Source organism: Pimephales promelas, chromosome 21, assembly GCF_988280905.1.
Source record: "Pimephales promelas chromosome 21, fPimPro1.hap1.1, whole genome shotgun sequence".
NCBI lineage: Eukaryota > Metazoa > Chordata > Actinopteri > Cypriniformes > Leuciscidae > Pimephales > Pimephales promelas.
The window spans coordinates 25,895,510-25,914,339 of record NC_142789.1 but is presented as its reverse complement, the minus strand read 5'-3'; the positions used below and the strand labels follow the sequence as shown (position 1 = coordinate 25,914,339).

Below are 18,830 nucleotides of genomic sequence, written 5' to 3'. Positions count from 1 at the left end.
TGTCAGCCACTTATAAGCTGTATGTATATTACAATCATGTTTAACAATGAGAGGTTTCTCTGAAAATCCTCACTCAAAAAGTATAAGAATTCATGGTCGTATATCGATAATGTTTTTGGCACAGTTTGAATTAGATTAAAAAGTTTGCCTTTAGGGTTTGTAGCGCATTTGTGTTCTCACAACCACAGTGACACCCATTACATTAGACATGGACGTTTGAATGAGATTTATTTATTCTGTTCATTAAAGGAATAATATTGATTCCTACTATGCCTACTAGGATTGGCTAATGAATATGAATTAGATAACGTTCTCTAAGAATGTCTGCATGCGTCAATAGTATTAATGAAAAATGCCGTCACCATAGTAGCGTTCATTCCATTCATTGAGTCACGTATGCTGGTGGGCGGGGCCTATCAGTTTCAGTCAGTGGCGCTCGTGCATCAAACGAAACGAGCAGCCGTCCCAAACACCAAGACAGCTCTCTAAAATGTTTTGCTAACGTTTCTTATCTGGTTTTATGTATAAACGAAAGTCAATATATTCTGTTCAAATATTTGGAAAGTTGTTTCCTTTCTTTCATTGTTTTCACTCGTTGAAGTGTCTAACGTTACACGTCTATTGGAAATGCAGTTATTCATCTGTCCTGAGATCTGTTCTTCGCTGGTTTATCGTCATCATCATCATTAACAGGTTTGTGTGTTCTTATCTTACTGTCTGTTTATCCTAAAATAAATATTGAAATATTATTGAATATATGTATATTAAATTATACTATATTGAATTAGGTAGGCCTATTTACAAGATTACATTTTTTTGTAATCAATCCTTGTAAGAATTAGATAATTTATTGTCTTTTGTTCATTTTGTACTTTGTACACGGCCCCTATCCTGCATCATTACATTATAAAATCTATCAGCATCATTGGTTCTATAATAATTATAAGAATTTATAAATAGCAAGAAGGGTAGCCAATTATAGTCATAGTTACAGAGCATCGCAAATTTGTTTTGTTCCTTTAAACCAATAACCATTACAAATAGGATTGATCCGGTGATATCAGACACAAATTAAATAACCTTTTCATGGATTAAACAACCTTAGGTTAAGCTCAATCGTTGCCTAAACTTTATATCCTTGTTACAAATAATTAAAATGGAGCATCCATCACTTTGATTGAGCAGCCTGTATGTCTCAACAAGTTCTACAAGTTTGGGGACTGAGATTATTATTTTTTATCAGTGCAAATATAACAAAGAATAGCATGTTTTACATGGCACATGGTAAGGCAGTCATGTAAGCCTGGATTCAAGTAATTGAATATTTAAAAAAGGAGTTTTTCACTAGGATCCTTTAAAAGTTGATAAGCCTGCCTATTCATATTTCTGTCATAACTATGCATCGTTATACTGTATGTTTGTTATTTGCATTTAGCAATCAAAAGAGACATGTGATCCATTTTAAGGTCGAGATCTTTTTTAAAGAAACACATACTTTCCATTGTTTCCTTAAAGATAAATAAATTCTATATATGTAATGCATTCTGTTCCGCGGTGCAAATGCTGTGGCACGATTTTGAAAAGTAATTAGTTCATTTGTTACTTTAAAAAACCGCTTGACTGAAAAGCGGAACAGACCATTTGCAACTTTTGCTCAAAAGAGCACGTCTAGATTGTGACATGAATGTCAATTAGAGAGGTCCTCAGTGTAGAACATGGTGATGAGCTCTGTTAATAAATAACTCAGAGGAAAACCAAGAAATATTACATAGAACATTCTGTTATCTCCGAGTTGTACAAAATAGCTGTTTTTTACCTTTAATGACTTTCTCTTGCAGAGACATGACTTAAAGCTGGAGGCACAGACAGACATGAATGCGCAAAACCTCTGTTGGTGTTTATAGACTTACTGATGTCAGAATTATTTGTGGTCATTGAAATGTTTCCCTCCATTATGTCATTTTATTATAATTTAGATTCTGAAACCTTTTTTGTCAGATAGTAGGATCACTTAGGGTTAGACTACTAAATGATGACAGAATTATCATTTTTGTTTGAGCTATTGATTAACCATTTTAAATAAAGCTTCTTTTCCGTTTGTTCTGTTCTCAGGGCTTCCTGTTTTCAGGATGTCTTCTCTGACAGATGCCTGCTGGAGGTAACCGAAACACACCACAGCCATTTTTATTCACCCTGGAGTGGACATGGTCCATTGGGCCACTCATCTGGTGACATGTGTCTGGATACAGGCTGTAATGTCTGCATTAGACTCTTGTCCCCCAACGGCCCCCATCGCTGTGGACTTCTCGGTGCCGTACCCAATGACTTACTTTCAGACCCGCAATCCCATCCAGAACATAGTTACCAACTCCCTTTTCCAAGAGGTCTACGTGGCCTCTCAGAACGTCATCGAGGCCGTGAACATCACTCTAGGGAAACTGTGGGAACTCCGTACGGGACCGGTTGCCAGTCCGGAGTGTGACATATGCAATTTGTGTGATATCGCAAGAGATCCCTTCCAAGAGGACACAGACAATGAGGTGTTGCTCCTAGACACGTTCCTGATGTACTTGTACTCGTGTGGAAGTTCCCAGTATGGAGTTTGCTTTTTCCATCAACTCCATGAAAATGGAAAGCCTCCTGGGCCTTCGAAGTGTTTATTCCGGAAGAAGTTCAACTCTCCGCACTTCTGTCCCGATTGCATCGCTAGTCCTTTGGGAACTAAAGTCTCCATGGTGGAAGAGGGTCAAACGGTTTACTTCTTTGTCGCGGCGACAGTGAACAGCAGCGTGACTCAAAAATACGGTCGCATGTCCATTTCCGTACGCCGACCAGTTGCGACCGAGGATGGTTTTTACACCGACGTCAGAGGGTTGACGGTTTTGCCTGCTCTATGGCAAACATACAGCATTGAGTACATCTACAGTTTTTACACGCAGGACTTTGTCTACTTCTTGTCGGTCCAACGAGAGAGAACCGACATAGACACTTCGCCCTTTCAAACAAGACTAGGCCGTCTACCACGCCACGAGTGGGAGATGCGACGGTATCGTGAAATTGTTTTAGAGTGTCGTTTTGAGCCCAAACGGCGACGGAGAAGCAATGTCAGCGAACCTTTCAAAGACGTGGTCTACAACGTGGTTCAAGCGGCCCATTTTGGGAAGGCTGGGCGGGAGCTCGCGGATGAGCTGGGTGCTGAGGAAGAGGATGATATCTTATATGGTGTGTTCGCTGTAACTGATGACTCGGGTGTTCCTGAAGATGACTCGGCACTTTGTGCGTTTCCGATGGATACAGTAAACACAGCAATAGATGACGGAGTGGAGGACTGTTGCAAGTCGGGACCAGAACAGCTTTCCAGAGGCCTTTGCCATTTTCAGCCCTGTGAGAGCTGCCCACACGAGGTTAGTGCATTTCAGCTTTGTTTTTGTTCACAACAATCTACTGTAAATTCTGTACGATTTTGAACCAGTTTTAATGGAAAGCATCGATTACCACAGAAAACGATCTATGACTTCTAAAGGAAAAATGACATTAAGCACCACAAATAAACGTGTAAATGCCACACTGTTTTCAATGTTTAAATTTAGCACATGACTTAACGTATGGTTTTGAAGAATTGGCTGGTGGATTGGATTTCTTGCCCATCATAACTTTTCCATATGTCGGCTTTAATTGTTTCCGTCTTCAGTCTGTTCCCATTACACTCTCTCATTTCGCATGTTATTGTTTTAAATTGAGACCTGAGAAGCTTTCTAAGTGGGCAATGTCGTACCTTGCCAAATTACTGTAAGAAAAGCCTAAAGGTATTTTAATTGGCTTGCTTCTTTCTTTTTTTGTTTTGTTTTTTGTTTTGTAAAATAGTTTGAGTGACCACAGTCTGGGTCATAAGTCTTGCTTGTATATTCTGTCTCATGTCTTTGTGTTTGTTAGGGTTTAAACTTCTATAGAGAGTAAAAATGGCACTGAATGCACTACACTCATAAAACAATAACTGTGTCGTCTGATTGAAGAAACCATGTAAAAATCCTTTGTAATTTACACTGAGGCTCAGAGATGCAATCTGTTTTTCAAGCACTTATTAAGTGTTATTGCGCCTGTGGCACACAAAATGCAAAAACATTTTTTTGTTAATGCAGGGATTAAAAGTATACTATTGTATACAACTATTGTAGTCCAATGGGAAAAACACATTTAGTCAAAGATAGTTCAAGTTTTTATGAGGTTGATATTGCATTATAGTCACTGTTTTTTTTTTTTTTTTTTTTGTTTTTTTTTGTGGTTGTGCTTTTTGTGAGTCTGATCGTCTGAGACATTACTCATGACATGGAAATGTTTAAAAACTTGAATCAGACTTGCAAAACAGTGACCTGTTTGGCCTGCTGGCAAAATAACAATTTAAAACCCCCAGTTTTTAAGTTTTAAGATTCTTAAGTAGACTTTGTTTGTGAGTGTGTGTTTAAACATCCATATATATTTCTATTATGTAGCCTATATTTCATATTCAAGCTTGCAATAGCTCTGCTTCTTCTATCTTAACATCTGTTAAATAACTTGCTTAAATCTAATGTTCCCCTGCTCTGTATCACAGCAGTATTCTTTGAAAACAATCTCAACCACTTACAGGATATTCTAGCTTCATTTTCTTCATTATAGAAAGCATTAAAAGTCTGATTTTCAGTGTTGCGGAAGGTTTTGGAACATTACAAAAATTTGAATGTAAAAAATGCACTTGTAAGGCAGAGTATTTTAGAGGAACATTTTTGGGCATGCGGCAGATAGAACACTTTTAGGCTCCTCTGAGTGTGTCAGTTCATGATTATGGTATGTGCCCTAAAATTAGCATGAGGATGTGTACAAAGTATGTTAAAAACTCTTTTCTTTTTGTGGGCACTGCATATTTGCAAGAAACTTATTTGTATCATACCTTTACATTTTTCTGTATATGCCTATAATGCTAATGTACATTTGAGTATTGCACACAGCATAAATGTGTGGCAAGTGTTTTAAAATATGTGAAGTTTTCATCAGAGATAATTTTTTTAGTGTTCAGATGAGAACTGCCTACTTGTACGCAATCCAAATATCCCTGTAATGTGTGGGAGAATGTCTCGGAAATCTCAGAGTGTGATTACGAGTTTGGTGCTATAAAAACACAGTTTACAGCTGGTATGCGTGTATGAGTGTGTGTTAAGAGTTTTTTTTTGTTCCAATGTGGTCAATGTTTATGGGAAATGAGTGGGAAAAGGAGAAAATGACAGTGTATTTTTTTTTAGATTTCAATGAGAGACACAGATTACTCACTTTGTCAAAAGGATGATTTAGCATTTTTGAACAGGTACATTTTATTTATTTATTTATTTTAAACAGCATCTGCATTGAGCTAGTTTAGTTTGTGGTAAATCAGACTATATAAATAAGTAGTCAGTCAGACCCGCTTATTTCATATTAGGCACAGTTTTTGTGTTGATCAGGGGTTGTGTGGTTAATGTATATGCCAGTGTATATGGCAAACAATACAGGAAAGGCTTCAGAGAGATGTAAGAGCTCACTGTAGTTTACAGCAGAGCAGAATACCATGATAGTATTCAACAGAGCACCGCAGTACTAAGGAAATTTGAGACTGAGTTTGTTTGTGTTTTCTAAATTGGTTGCCTAGTTTACTGGAATATCCAATTTTTTGAATTTTTTTCAATTCCTGTCTGTATGTCTATCTATCTCACTTTTGTTATTTTTTCTATCTTTATGCCTCTCTATCTTTCATTTTTCTATCTATATGCCTATATCATTCATCATTTTGTCTATCTATCTATCTATCTATCTGTCTTTTTATTTTTCAAATTTAGTTTGTATTTACTACAGTATATTTTTTATTTTTTTACTATATACATTTTTGTTTAAATTGACTGTATTGACCTATTTTTTTTTTCTTCCTTTTTTGAACATCCCAAATGTTATTTTCATTTTATGTTCATTCTAGTTATTTATTTACAAACATACAGATAACTTTTGACTGTGGGTAAATGACTGATTTTAGAAAATGAATGAAAGTGTTTGTGAAAATGTCTAACTTAAAATGTCTGGACCACAGAACATCTATTATAAAAACAGACAAACAGGTATCTGTAATACAGCAGTGCAACTCTGTTTTCTTGCGTATGTGTGATTAGAGCATGGAGCACAATATGACCTGCAGAGATCAGCCCACCCTGGTGTCTCAGCCGTACTACAGAGTAGACCTCTTCAACAGACAGATGAGAGGCGTTCTGCTCACTTCTATACTGGTCACCAGCATCGAGAACAAGACAGTGGCTCATATAGGCACATCAGATGGGAGACTCCTGCAGGTGTGGATCAGAAACAAGACAGTTGCTAGCTATGCCACTATGATTTATCATTATGTCAACCTCTTTTCTTTTCACACCACAGCTTGTCCTGAGAAGGTCCAGCCCGGTCATCTTTGCCAATTACTCCCTTGTAGAGAACCAGAAGGTGTCGTCTACCGCAGCGGTTCTTTCCCCAGACCATCTACTGTTTGTTGTTGGAGATAAGGTATGATCCAGATAAAGTTCCAACCATGATTTCACATGAATCTTTTTAATTAGTATGCAGTATGCAAGAAACAGTCCAAGTGGACATGGCCAAGTTTCAAGATGGCTAATAAAAGTTCTATATTCATAACTGGCAGATGATTCAGGTGCCTCAGAGAGGTCCAGGTTGCCGACACTTCCTCACATGTGCCATGTGCCTGACCGCACCAACGTTCATGGGGTGTGGCTGGTGCTCGGGTCAGTGCACCTGGGCTTTGGAGTGCAGGGGATACTGGGGAAATGAGTCATGTCCGCCTGGCATCACAGAGGTGAGATATGATTGGAAAATAAATCGGACAGTCTACAACAAGGCTGTAGATGTAACGAATGGATATAAATGTTTATACATGCACTGCCTGGCCAAAAAAAAAGTTTCTGTTTGAATTTATTATTGGATTATAATTGCTGTGATTATAATGTTTCTAGCACGTTACATGTTTGGCAACAGTTCTTCTAATCCTAATTGATGGGGTGTGTAGCTTTTCATTACTTAAACAACCATGTAGGAACTAGGAAGACATATCATGACCATATTCCATATTTCCATAATTTTTTGGTCAAGTTCTTGTATTGTCAATGCAAGAGTCAACCACTTTGTAAAATTTCCTCCAGCACTTCCCAAAAAATTTCAATGAATTTAAGGTCTGGACTATTTCATGTGTGAAAAGGATTCTTCATGCCAAGAATCCCTCCCAACCATTCTTTCACAATGGAATATAGCCATGATGTTTCTTCCTACATGGTTGTTTAAGAAATTAAAAGCTACACACTCTATCAATTAGCATTAGAAGAACTTTTGCCAAAATATAACATGCTAGAAACATTATAATCACGGCAAAAATAATCCAATCATAGACTGTTGAGCAATTGCCTATTCAAATCCAAACTGTGACTCTTTTTTTTTTTTTGTCCGGTAGTGTACACACATGTTTATATATGTTTACCCACAGGGTAATAGAAAGCATTTAGCAAATAATACATGAATGGAAATGTTCTGTGCTCAGTTTTTCCCCAAGACAGCGCCCCCTGATGGTCAGAGTGAGATGACTCTGTGTGGATGGGAGTTCCAGTCGCCCCTGCGACCCGCCATCACGACCAGAACCCATGAGGTGAAGCTGGGTGAGACCGCCTGTGTGGTCCAGCCTCACAGAAGCAACAACACACAGTAAGTATTCCTGATTTCCTCTTCTTACAGATGATGAATAACAATAAAAGTGGATTTAAAAAAAAAAAAAATTAGTCAGCTTCATTGTCACATACATATTTGCATTAGATTTTGTATGCTCATGGAAAGTAGAAAGATATTTGCATTGTACATGGTTGAATGAAGGTAAGTGTTTAAGTCATGCACTGTAACTGGTCATTTTTCTGCCCAGCTTATTGTGTAAGATCCGCTCTGGGACGTCAGAGCCACTTTTTAAACCATTGAACGTCACAGCAAAAGTGCACGAGGGCCGAGTGGAGGGCCGCTACTCTATTGAAGGAAGTGCAGAAATGCCTGGATTCACCTTTGTGGTAACTAGTTAATTTGCTACACAAGCAAAACGTGCATTTTTTTTTCTCTTAAAAATGTCAACTTGACTTTTTAAAGAATAGTCATTAGCATGTGTGTTGACAATAGATTACCTTTGCAAAACTTTTTATTTTTTTTTCACCAGGTTCCAAACATCACTGAGGTTCAACCTGACTATGGGCCGGTGGACGGAGGAACCCTCATCACCATCACAGGTCCTTATCTGGACTCTGGCAAGAACAGGAAAGTTACACTTGATGGAGAAACATGTCCAATCCGAAGGTGTGTGTGTATTCATTATATCCGTCTTCAACTGGCGGCCTGAAGAGGCCCTGCCAATTATATCAAATTCATTTTTGTGTGAATATGCCTAAAACACAATTTATTATATTAAAATAATATATACTAACTGATATTTTCTTATGTCTTTGAAATAAGTCTCATTTGATCAAGAAGGCTGAATCACATTATAAATATACACATATACATCACCTTTGATCAATTTAATGTGTCCTTGCTCCTTGCTGAAGAAAAAAAAACATTTCCCCAAACTTTTGATTGGTATTACATGTATATGATATATAACAGTCATTATTAATTGAATTGCTTTGCAAAATGTGTGAAATATAACAAAGTATGTAAATGCATGTTACTGTTGGCCAGGTCTAAAATTTTTCACTGTTTCACATAATATGTAACGGTGTTCGTGCTTCAGTGTCTCTGTGGCCAGAGGAAACCTGTCCTCCATCGTATGTGTCTCTCAGCCTGTGACGGAGGTGAAGGACGTGGTGCTCCGTGTCTACATCGATAAGTCCCGTGTTGTGACCACTAACGTCTTCCGCTACAAAAAGACCCCTGAGATCCTTTCGGTGCTGCCCGATTGCAGCTTTGACAGGTACTGTAGATGCAGGAACTTATATGTTGTTTACTTATTGGCAACTGAGAAAAAATTTGGATTGTCTAACATTTTATCTTGCTGAATTGCAGTGGGTCAAGAATCGTCATTGAAGGCCGAAATCTGGACTCTGTCTACAAAACTGTTGTCTACTTTAAACCCAAAGAAAGCCACCTCAAGCCTGTTTCCATTGTATGAACTGTAAACTTTTGCTCTTGAGATATTTGATCTTTTGCCTTGTTTATTTAAAGGGGTCATATATCATGAGTAGTATTGATTAATAGTTTAAAATAAAAAGGTATTGTATTATTCTGTAACTTTCAGAACTCAAAAGTTCAAAAAGATTTATTGAAGGTACTGTAGGATGGAAAAAATGGTTAACCCTAAAACCGTATTCTGGACAAATGTGGGCAAAATAGTTTTGATTTATTTGTAAAAAATACTTCCCTTGATCTGAGCGGTACAAAACTTGGATACTGTCCTAAGTTTGCCTCCTGAACACACGCACTTTTTTTTTACTCAATTCTACAATGTTAAGTGGGTGAAAAAAAACAAACTCCTTAATCTTGTATTTGGGTCAAAAATGGGCACCCATAGAAATGAATGGGAAAAACTATAATTTAGAGCATTCTAAAATAAGCCAAAATAAGACACCAGGTGACAGCAAAAGTCACTTCATCTTTAGGTTTTAGCTCGAAGAACTTATTGGAATGATATTTTAATGTAGTTTAAAAAAATACAAAAATAAAACATAAAAATAAGCATAATTTACATAGAAAATATGGTACTTTTTGAAGTAAATAAATTCAAAAATACCCCCTAAATAAAAATATCACACCATAAATGGATAGACAAAACTTTATCGAAGACAGTGATATAACATTTATAATAAATTAAAATTAGGATCACACCTGAGTCCTGTGTGCCCACATTTGTCCACAATTACAGTATTAAGAGCTATAAAGTGAATACGGTTTGAGGGCTACTTCTAAAATTCTTAAGAACCTTAAATATATATTCAGTCGGACTCGGATCTGTTTCAGTTGCATGTTTTCAAAGCATCTCATTTCAAATCATATGCGTTGATGTTGGTTGCTTCAGGGCATGTTAGACTTTCATAACATTCTTCCACGAGAGCTGCGATTATAAATGAAAGATTAAAGTGTTTTAAATCTTTACGTTTGCAGTGCAGCCTTAGTGTTTTCAGATTGCAGTATCAAAGCGTACAGATATATATTTGTGGACACATTGCACAACCTGACATTCGCCTTGTTTACATTTGTTCCGTACTGTTGTTCTCTGAAGGAGTGCAGGGGTAAAGCAAAACCCACCCGAATGGAGTGCATCACCCCCGTCTTCCATCGAGATGAGACCGAAGAGGGCGAGCTCTCGTTTGACATGGACGGAGTGCTTGGCCTGTGGAAACAAGACTTCTCCTACCACCCCTATGGCAGACCCATCCCGTTTGAGACTGAAGGTCACATACTGAGACTCTACCCTGGGTTTGATGAAGTGTCCTTGCATGTATGTAGCGACTTCCATTATTCACATTATTCCATTGACTTTTTTCACTCTCAATCATCTTTCAATGTATGCATTGATAATGTTTTATGGGGAGACCATATTTAAAAACCTGAAAATAAAGGATTTTAGAATTTGGAACATTTTAAAAGCTAAATAATATTTAAAGATAAATCATTTTCACTTGTAATGTATTTCACTATAAAGACACTGTATGTGATTATACACCTTTTTTATGACGCAGCATCAGAAGTTGAACCTTGTGAGTTCTTGCATGTCAATCACGATGACGGTTGGAGACGTTGACTGTGGCGCTAAAGTTCTAGATAATGAGATCACATGCAGGATCCCTAATAATATCACTATTCCCAGTGAGGGTTTACCTGTGAAGGTGAGTGCTTGAAATATGTGTAGATCTATTAATTCAGTAATTTTACCTTTTCTTTAGCCAAAGCACCTGACATCAGTATTTTCTCATGCCAGGTAACAGTTAATGGGTACACACATAATGTTGGCACTGTAATCTTGGTCAGTAACCACTATATGGTGGGTATTGTCCTTGGCATACTGGCAGCTCTGGTCACGGGTGCGGTTATGGCCTTCATTGTGTTGAAACATCTGAGGAAGCAGAAAAAAGGTGAGCACATTTCACATTTTCCTTTCATTTAAGCAATGCCAAGTCTTATTTTGTGGTCAAATCTTGTTCATCCATTTTTTTCAGTTACACATCTTAGCAAGCACAGTTAAGATTATCGATTTTATCAATACTTTTTTTCTTCTTTTTTTTTTTTTTAAATCCACAGCTTCGCTGGCAGAAAGTCGTCTGTCTTATTTTTCCCACAGTCGTTCGCGTAATAATAGTGTGGATTTAAGTCCCTTAGGAGACTACAGACGTGGTGAGAAGACACCTTCACATCAGCAATCAATTAAAAAAAAGATCATAATGATCGATCCTGATCTCTGAATTATCAGCGTTTTCATATTTTTTATTGAATATTTTTCAATATAAGTTTTATATAATTGAATGCTTTCTACTAGGGATGGGGGAACAGTTCTGGTTGGGTTCTGATACTAATTCCATGCGCAAGAAAAAGAAAAGAAAAAAAACATTATATATCTTAATTTATGACTTTATATATAAATCTATATATCTTATGAAATATAAATTTCAAATAAAGTATGTGTCCTACAAAGAGCACAACCCTAACATGAAATATTAGGTCTAAACATTTACTTCAAGGCTAAAAAATATTTCGGAAGCACTTCCATTTTTCTCTGCTCCTTGTAGAACTGCCCGTCACAACCATCATTGCACCCGCTGGGGTCGTGGCGTTCCCAAGCCTGGCCTACACAGGCACCCTGGACACAACCCTGACCCCTCTAATGCCCCCAGAGAAGATCTCCATCACCAGTTTCCGCCCTGAGCTTCTGGAGGAGGTTAAGGACGTGCTGATCCCAGCTTCCATGCTCAAGGTTCACCACCACCAGATCATCGGAAAGGGTATGCTTATAAATCAAGTATGCTGAATGCTCCAAATAAGTTCAATATATTTGCGTTAGAAAGTTTGGGGTCACAAAAATACAGTAAAAACAGAAATATTGTGAAATATTTTTATCATTTTAAATAACTATTTTCTATTTTAATGCATTTTAGAATGTAGTTTATTCATGTGATGCAAAGATGAATTTCCAGCATCATTACTTCAGTCTTCGATCATTCTAATATGCTGATTATGCTGAACGTTCAAAGGAACAGCATTTATTTGAAATAGAAATCTTTTTAAACGTTATGAATATCTTTACTGATACTTTAATTTAATGCATCTTTTCTGTTAATATCTTTTAAAAAAAATGACTGACCCTAAACTCCAGGGTTTAGAACTTGATATTGCTTCATTTCTCAAAAAATGCAATTACTGAAAAAGGGAATAAGGTCATTTTTATTTTGAACTTGAAGATTAATAAACATGCTTTTTTTTCGCAGGACATTTCGGCACAGTTTACCATGGTTACCTCACTGACCACAACAACAGAGAAATCCATTGTGCTGTAAAATCTCTCAACAGTAAGAAACTCCTCAATGGCTCATAAAAATACTCCTGAAAATCTGAACTGCACTCTTGGGATGACCTACCTGATGAAAAACATTTATCTCTCACAATGAGCTGCCTTTAAATTAGCTAGCTGTTTGCAGTGTTCCTGTTGCTTAAACCAAGGTCATGGGTTCGAATCCCTGAGTAAATGTCTACCGTACCTTGAACACAATGCAAGTTTCAATGCAAATGCATAAATAATAGTTTATGAAAAAATTATTTTCATTCCAAAATATTCAAAACATTTGTTTTCAAACAACATCATGCATCTAAGATAATTTTTTTTAGAAAACTGATCTCTAAATGTAAATATATAATGTAAATGCTTGCATGACATGTTTTTTTTCTCTGTGGTAGGAATAACAGATGTGGAAGAAGTGGAGCAGTTTCTGAAAGAGGGCATTCTGATGAAGGGATTTCATCACAGTAATGTTCTCTCTCTTCTGGGTATCCTGCTTCCCGAAGAGGGACTTCCATTGGTGGTCTTACCTTACATGAAACACGGAGACTTGCGTCACTTCATTCGCTGTGAAAAGAGGGTCAGTTGCTAGAAAGTGAACTCAGACACATCAAATATGCATAAATTTTGCCTTACACCAAATAAACAGGTTTGTATTTGTGGATGGATTTCACAACATGACCTCCTGCACTGCTCATAACCTTAGAAGTTCCAGGAAGTGATGTTGCCTAAGATTACACAAACTCACTGTGTCAGTTTTTTTTTAGTCTTATATAGTCTTGTTGTCTTATCCTAGAATCCCACAGTTAAGGATTTGATTGGCTTTGGACTCCAGGTTGCTAAAGGAATGGAGTATCTGGCACAAAAGAAATTCGTTCACCGGGATCTAGCAGCACGCAATTGCATGTGAGTTTTGCACAAAGATTATGAATTAAGATCCTTATATATTTCAAGCGAAATCGAAGAAAAAACTGTGATGTGACGTCGTTTCGAAAACAAAATCAGGCCCAAACAAATTTTTGATTTGGGAGTTTGAAACAGCTTGCCAATCAAATGTTCAATAAAAATGTTCAAACACCTTCAAACTACTATTGGTCCGTTCTGATTAAAGGGTCAGTTTACCCAAAAATGTAAATTATCGAATAATTTACTCACCCTCAAGACTTTCTTCTTTCAGCCAAACACAACTGGAGTTATATTAAAAAATATCCAAGCTCTTCCAAGCTTTATAATGGGAGTGAATGGTACAGTTTTTTAAGCCCAAAAAAGCAAATCCATTCATCATAAAAGTAATCCATACGGCTTCAGGGGATTAATGAAAGGCTTTCTGGATTGAAGTGTTTTTGTAAGAAAAATATCCATAATTATAACTTTATAAACTGTAATCACTAGCTTCCGGTAACGTCCATCCATGCGTTCACGAGAGAGTCGAGTTATGGCGTATGACGTAGGACTTAGGCGTCAAGCGTAAACTTCATTGAGTAGACGCATCTCGCGGTTCAAACAAATGGGGCTGGGCAACAAATTCAAGCTCCTCCGACATTTCTCTTTAAAAATTGCTTCGCCTCAGAAGGCATTTATTAACCCCCTGAAGCTGTATGGGAGCTTGAAAGAGCCATGATATTTTTAATATAACTCGATAAACACGATTGTGTTTGGCTGAAAGAAGAAAGACATTTCCACATCGCTATGATCAGATGCTTTCTTAACTGCTGTTTTCTCACCGCTGGAAACCATGCAGCACATATTAATATATTAATCTAAACATCGCTGTCAACAGTGTAGTCGGCGTACTGTAATCATGATGTTTGCTAACGGCATAAAACTGCTCAGGTATTTCATACATCTTTTTACCCCTGAGCTAAGAACGAAAAAGAACTTACGCCCTTAGTATATTGGGGCCTTAAGGGCTACAAACTGATAAAAGGTCTCAACCAATGCTCTCTCAGGCTTGATGAATCCTACACCGTAAAGGTAGCAGACTTTGGAATGGCTCGAGATGTGCTTGAGAAGGAGTACTACAGCGTCCAGGATCACAGGAAAGCCAAATTACCCGTTAAATGGATGGCCATTGAGAGCCTGCAGACGCAGAAGTTCACGACCAAGTCAGATGTGGTGAGATATGAAAATAAAATATGCAATACTGGATTACAGTAAGTATGTCTCAACTTTTTATTCTGTCTTTGACTGCAGTGGTCTTTTGGGGTCCTGATGTGGGAGATGCTCACACGAGGAGCCAGCCCGTACCCTGAAGTTGACCCGTATGATATCACACATTACCTCTTAAAGGGACGACGGCTGCCTCAGCCACAGTATTGTCCAGGTCCCCTGTAAGTTTCTCTATTTTTCTACAGGATGTACTTATACTCCAACGTGCTTTTTATTAGTTGATCGATAATGTTGGTGTATTGTAGAAAGTTTGGCTTACACAGGCTGCAGTTGTTTTCCATTCTTCCACTTGTTTTTAGACATTGCTCCACAAGAGTGACATGGCCTTTTGGAATTGCAATGGTTTTAAGCAGCTGTCAGTCCGTTTAGTGTTTTTCCACCATTTGAGGTTCAGAGGGTTTAGAGCTTACTCAGTATTCAGAGCGGTGGAAAAGGTCAATCGAAAGGTTATTGTGAATGTCTCTTCAATTATCCATCACCTCAAGCACTACACTCAGAGAGTTAATCATCATTCACTTTCCGACAGAGGGAGATATTTAAAAACCAACATAGTTTTTAATGTTCATCAAGTGACGCTGCAAAATTTCCAGCAATCCCTAACCCAACTTTTAGCTTTTAGCCACAGTTGAACTGTTAAAAATATGTCTGGGGATATTCTAAAAGAGTTTTTAGTTTTAGATATTTAAAGCAAACCAAAAAAGTATTATCTTTGTTTTTCTTGGATATAGTTACAAAAGCCCCATACACACACAACAGTTAGTTCTAGTTCTCTAATCTGATTGACGAATTTACTAGGGCTGGGTAATAAATATCGATTTCTTGATATTTATCGATTCTCATCTTTACGAACCGATATCGATTCTTAAATCTCAAGAATCGATTAGACATCCTGTTTCATTTGAATGAATGGATCATTGTATCGCGGCTGCGCGCATCCAAAAAATCGCAATAATCGACTTTGTCCTTTGTTACTATAATATGAAACAAAGTCTCAAATTTCAAATTACGCCCATTTTCTTTAGAAATTCAAAAACATAAATAACGTTTTAGCGCTGTGGCGTGAGATCGCTCTGGCTCAGCTCAAGAGAAGCAGCAGCGCTGATCTCTCTTCCGGGTTAATAATACCAGTCACAGCGCCAAATAAACATGAATGAGCATCTGAAAGTGTGTTAAAAGATAGAGTACAACTTATCGAAATCCGTATCATGTCACATTAATTCGCTAAATCAGCGTTTCAACCATGGAAATACGTCAGTTAAACAGCTTGTAATCATGTATCGTCATATTTACCTCAGAAAACCCACATAAACTCGTTAGTCAGCTAGAAAAAATAACTCTAGAGAGGAGCATTTTGCTAAATATATACACCATATTACATATGGATTATATCTTAATGTTCTTCAATATTTAATGCATATTTGAATAAATCTGGCAGCCACCATTTAAATGTTTATATTTCATAAAATCTTCTTATTATAAAAGTGTACTTTAAGTGTTTGTATAGCTACAAAACAGTTCATTATTACCTTCATATTAGGCTAATGAAGCCTAGTCTACAACTAGACTCTCATAGTTTACAGCATTAGCTAATAGATTTGATTTCCTTGAGAAAATTTGCCATTTATTGTAACTGATATCCAAGATAATCAATATTGAATCGAATCGAAATCGAATCAAATTGCAAGCTTGTGAATCGAAATCGAGTTATGAAATTTGTGTCAAAACCAAGCCCTAGAATTTACAGTCATAAATTAAATTGACCTACACTTTAAAGGCCAGAGTTGGAAACTCTGGAACACTGTCATAATTTAAGGAATGGTTAGTGACTCAGAGTGTTGTAACAGGATGTGGAAACATGGCGGGTGGTGGAGTTCAGACATGGAAACAGCGAATGTGTTTCCTGATTTGCAAATATAGTATGACAAAGCCAGTCACTTTTCAAGTGAGGTGAACCAGTTGAGTTTTGACTGACCCTCATCTCCATCTGCAGGTTTGCCATTATGCTACAGTGTTGGGACCCCGACCCTGAGAAGAGACCAACCTTCTCCACACTAGTGTCCGCTGTAATGAGTATCCTGTCCAGCCTGGAGGGGGAACACTACATCAGCCTGAAGGTCACATACGTCAATCTGGACCAACCCCGGCCCTACCCCGCTCTAACAGACTCTGCCGATGAATATGATTCGTCAGATGCAGATGATGCAGGCTCAGTCTCTAGCTGATTGGCTAACTGGTTTGATACTCACTAAAAAGGGAGTCTTTTTAACGGCCTTGCTGACAAGGCAGTAGGTGTGTTTGACTTGAAGTGGTGCTGCGCAGACTGATCGGTGTATGACATCAAAGTACCGCAAAAGCATATAAACACACTAAACCTAATGACTGTGCTTTAAAGAGGGAGGCATACACAAAAAAAAGTTGCAGTTGAATTAGTAGTGTGTTGAAACGTGCGGTTATGCTAAGGGTTGTGACATTTACGAAACGTGCCCGAAGCAGTTGACCAATCACACTGGTCCAGCCGACCAATCAGCCACATTGTTCTTTTCGTAAGGAGGGAGGAACTAAACAGAGCATTACTGACATACTGCCCCTATTAGGCTTTTATAATTCAATATTTTATAATGTAGCCTATGCATGGAAGAGTTGGATGACCTCATACAAAGTTCTGTAATGAACCTCTAGACCAGCCCAACCCTGCTCCTGCCGATCGACTGTCCTGCACAGTTCATCTCCAACCCAAATCAAACACACCTGCCTTTCATTTTCAAGCAATCCCGAAGACCTTAATTGGTTGCTTCAGGTGTGTTTGATTAGAATTGGAGATAAACTGTGGACAGGACAGTCGATCGGCAGGAGCAGGGTTGGGCACACTTGCTCCAGATGGTGCAGACTTTCAATCATATCCTTCTCTTTAGGGCACATCTGATTGGTTCCTGCTGTATCTGTAGCCAATGAGCTTACTTGCCTTCAAATACCTTCAAATACTTGGTTAGCGATTGCCTTAGCAGCGCAGCACACTTTCAGAAACCCTCCATCTTCCCCAGCTCCACCTGTCTAGATCTGCTACGGGTAAGTCATGTACAGCAGCAGTATGTCTTACATACATGTATGTATTGTCCAATTGTATATAGCGGTGTTGCAGATCTATTCCACCAAGACCACATATCAACATCGTCATAGCCATTACAAAATGTTATCAAACTAAGTTACATTTATGTGTAGTTCATATCATATGACGTTATTTTTGCATTTAACAAAGCAAAACGCTCGCCATAGAGCCAAAATACTGTATGTATGTTAGTATACTTCTGGCCTTGTACTGTATGTGCAGTATTGTTAATGAAGCTTTTGAAATCAAGTCAGCAATGACCGTAACAGCACTTAACACATTTGTTTCACACTCAAGCACTGTCCTCACTAGAATTTATTTCAGTTGTAGAGGATGTTTATTTTATTTATGAGACAACTACATTTTATGTGAATAATTTTCAGTATTTTCCTATGTACATATAGGTCTATATCTGCACCACTTCATTTTAAAGATAGGCTGTAATCAGTGGGCCTTAACTTGATGTTTGGTTTGTGATTATATCAGATGCTTGTACAGAAAAGGGATTGAGTGCACAATGTTTGGGATGAGTCAGCACTGAAAGGTGTTGAACTGAATATATCACCGTGCTGCAGTTATAGAGCCTGTAGAAACGAGTGAGAATTTGACATCTATGACGCACATCTCTAAATAAAATCCAATTTTGCCAAAGGTGCCAGGGATTAGTGTATACTTGAGTTATCTTGGGTAATACTTTTGTTTGAATGTTTTTTCAAAGAACGTACTTTGATTAAATAGTTATTGGCATATTTAAACCAAAAATGCTTTTATACATTGTATATTAAAAAGGATTTTGTTCTGATGTAATGACAAGGGGTCTGTACATTGTACAATTTTTTGTCTGGCCAGGATGTTTTTTGGAAGACCCTGATATAATGTGTATCTTTGAATATTAAAGTGGGGTAGAAAAAATATATTTTAAAATCATAAAAGGGAACACACTGTACCTTTGAGCTTGTGCTAGAATTGAACACTAGGGGTCAG

General features: G+C 37.6%; 1 protein-coding gene across 2 annotated transcripts; it reads left to right on the top strand.

Moving 5' to 3' along the window:
• The first annotated feature begins 443 nt into the window (after window positions 1–443).
• mst1rb (macrophage stimulating 1 receptor b) lies at window positions 444–18,516 on the top strand. Of its 2 annotated transcripts, XM_089125177.1 has the most exons (21): window positions 444–693; window positions 2,113–3,404; window positions 6,171–6,347; window positions 6,430–6,552; window positions 6,689–6,859; window positions 7,595–7,755; window positions 7,967–8,105; window positions 8,249–8,385; window positions 8,819–8,998; window positions 9,091–9,190; window positions 10,304–10,522; window positions 10,764–10,910; window positions 11,003–11,156; window positions 11,323–11,415; window positions 11,808–12,020; window positions 12,504–12,584; window positions 12,970–13,151; window positions 13,368–13,477; window positions 14,521–14,686; window positions 14,765–14,901; window positions 16,731–18,516. In XM_089125177.1, the coding sequence occupies exons 2-21, from the start codon at window positions 2,205–2,207 to the stop codon at window positions 16,960–16,962; spliced, it is 4,122 nt and encodes a 1,373-aa protein (XP_088981303.1). In that variant the 5' UTR covers window positions 444–693; window positions 2,113–2,204; the 3' UTR covers window positions 16,963–18,516. The 2 variants fall into 2 exon arrangements, with proteins under 2 accessions (XP_088981303.1, XP_039529640.2); XM_039673706.2 differs by lacking the exon at window positions 11,323–11,415.
• The last annotated feature ends 314 nt before the right edge of the window (window positions 18,517–18,830 follow it).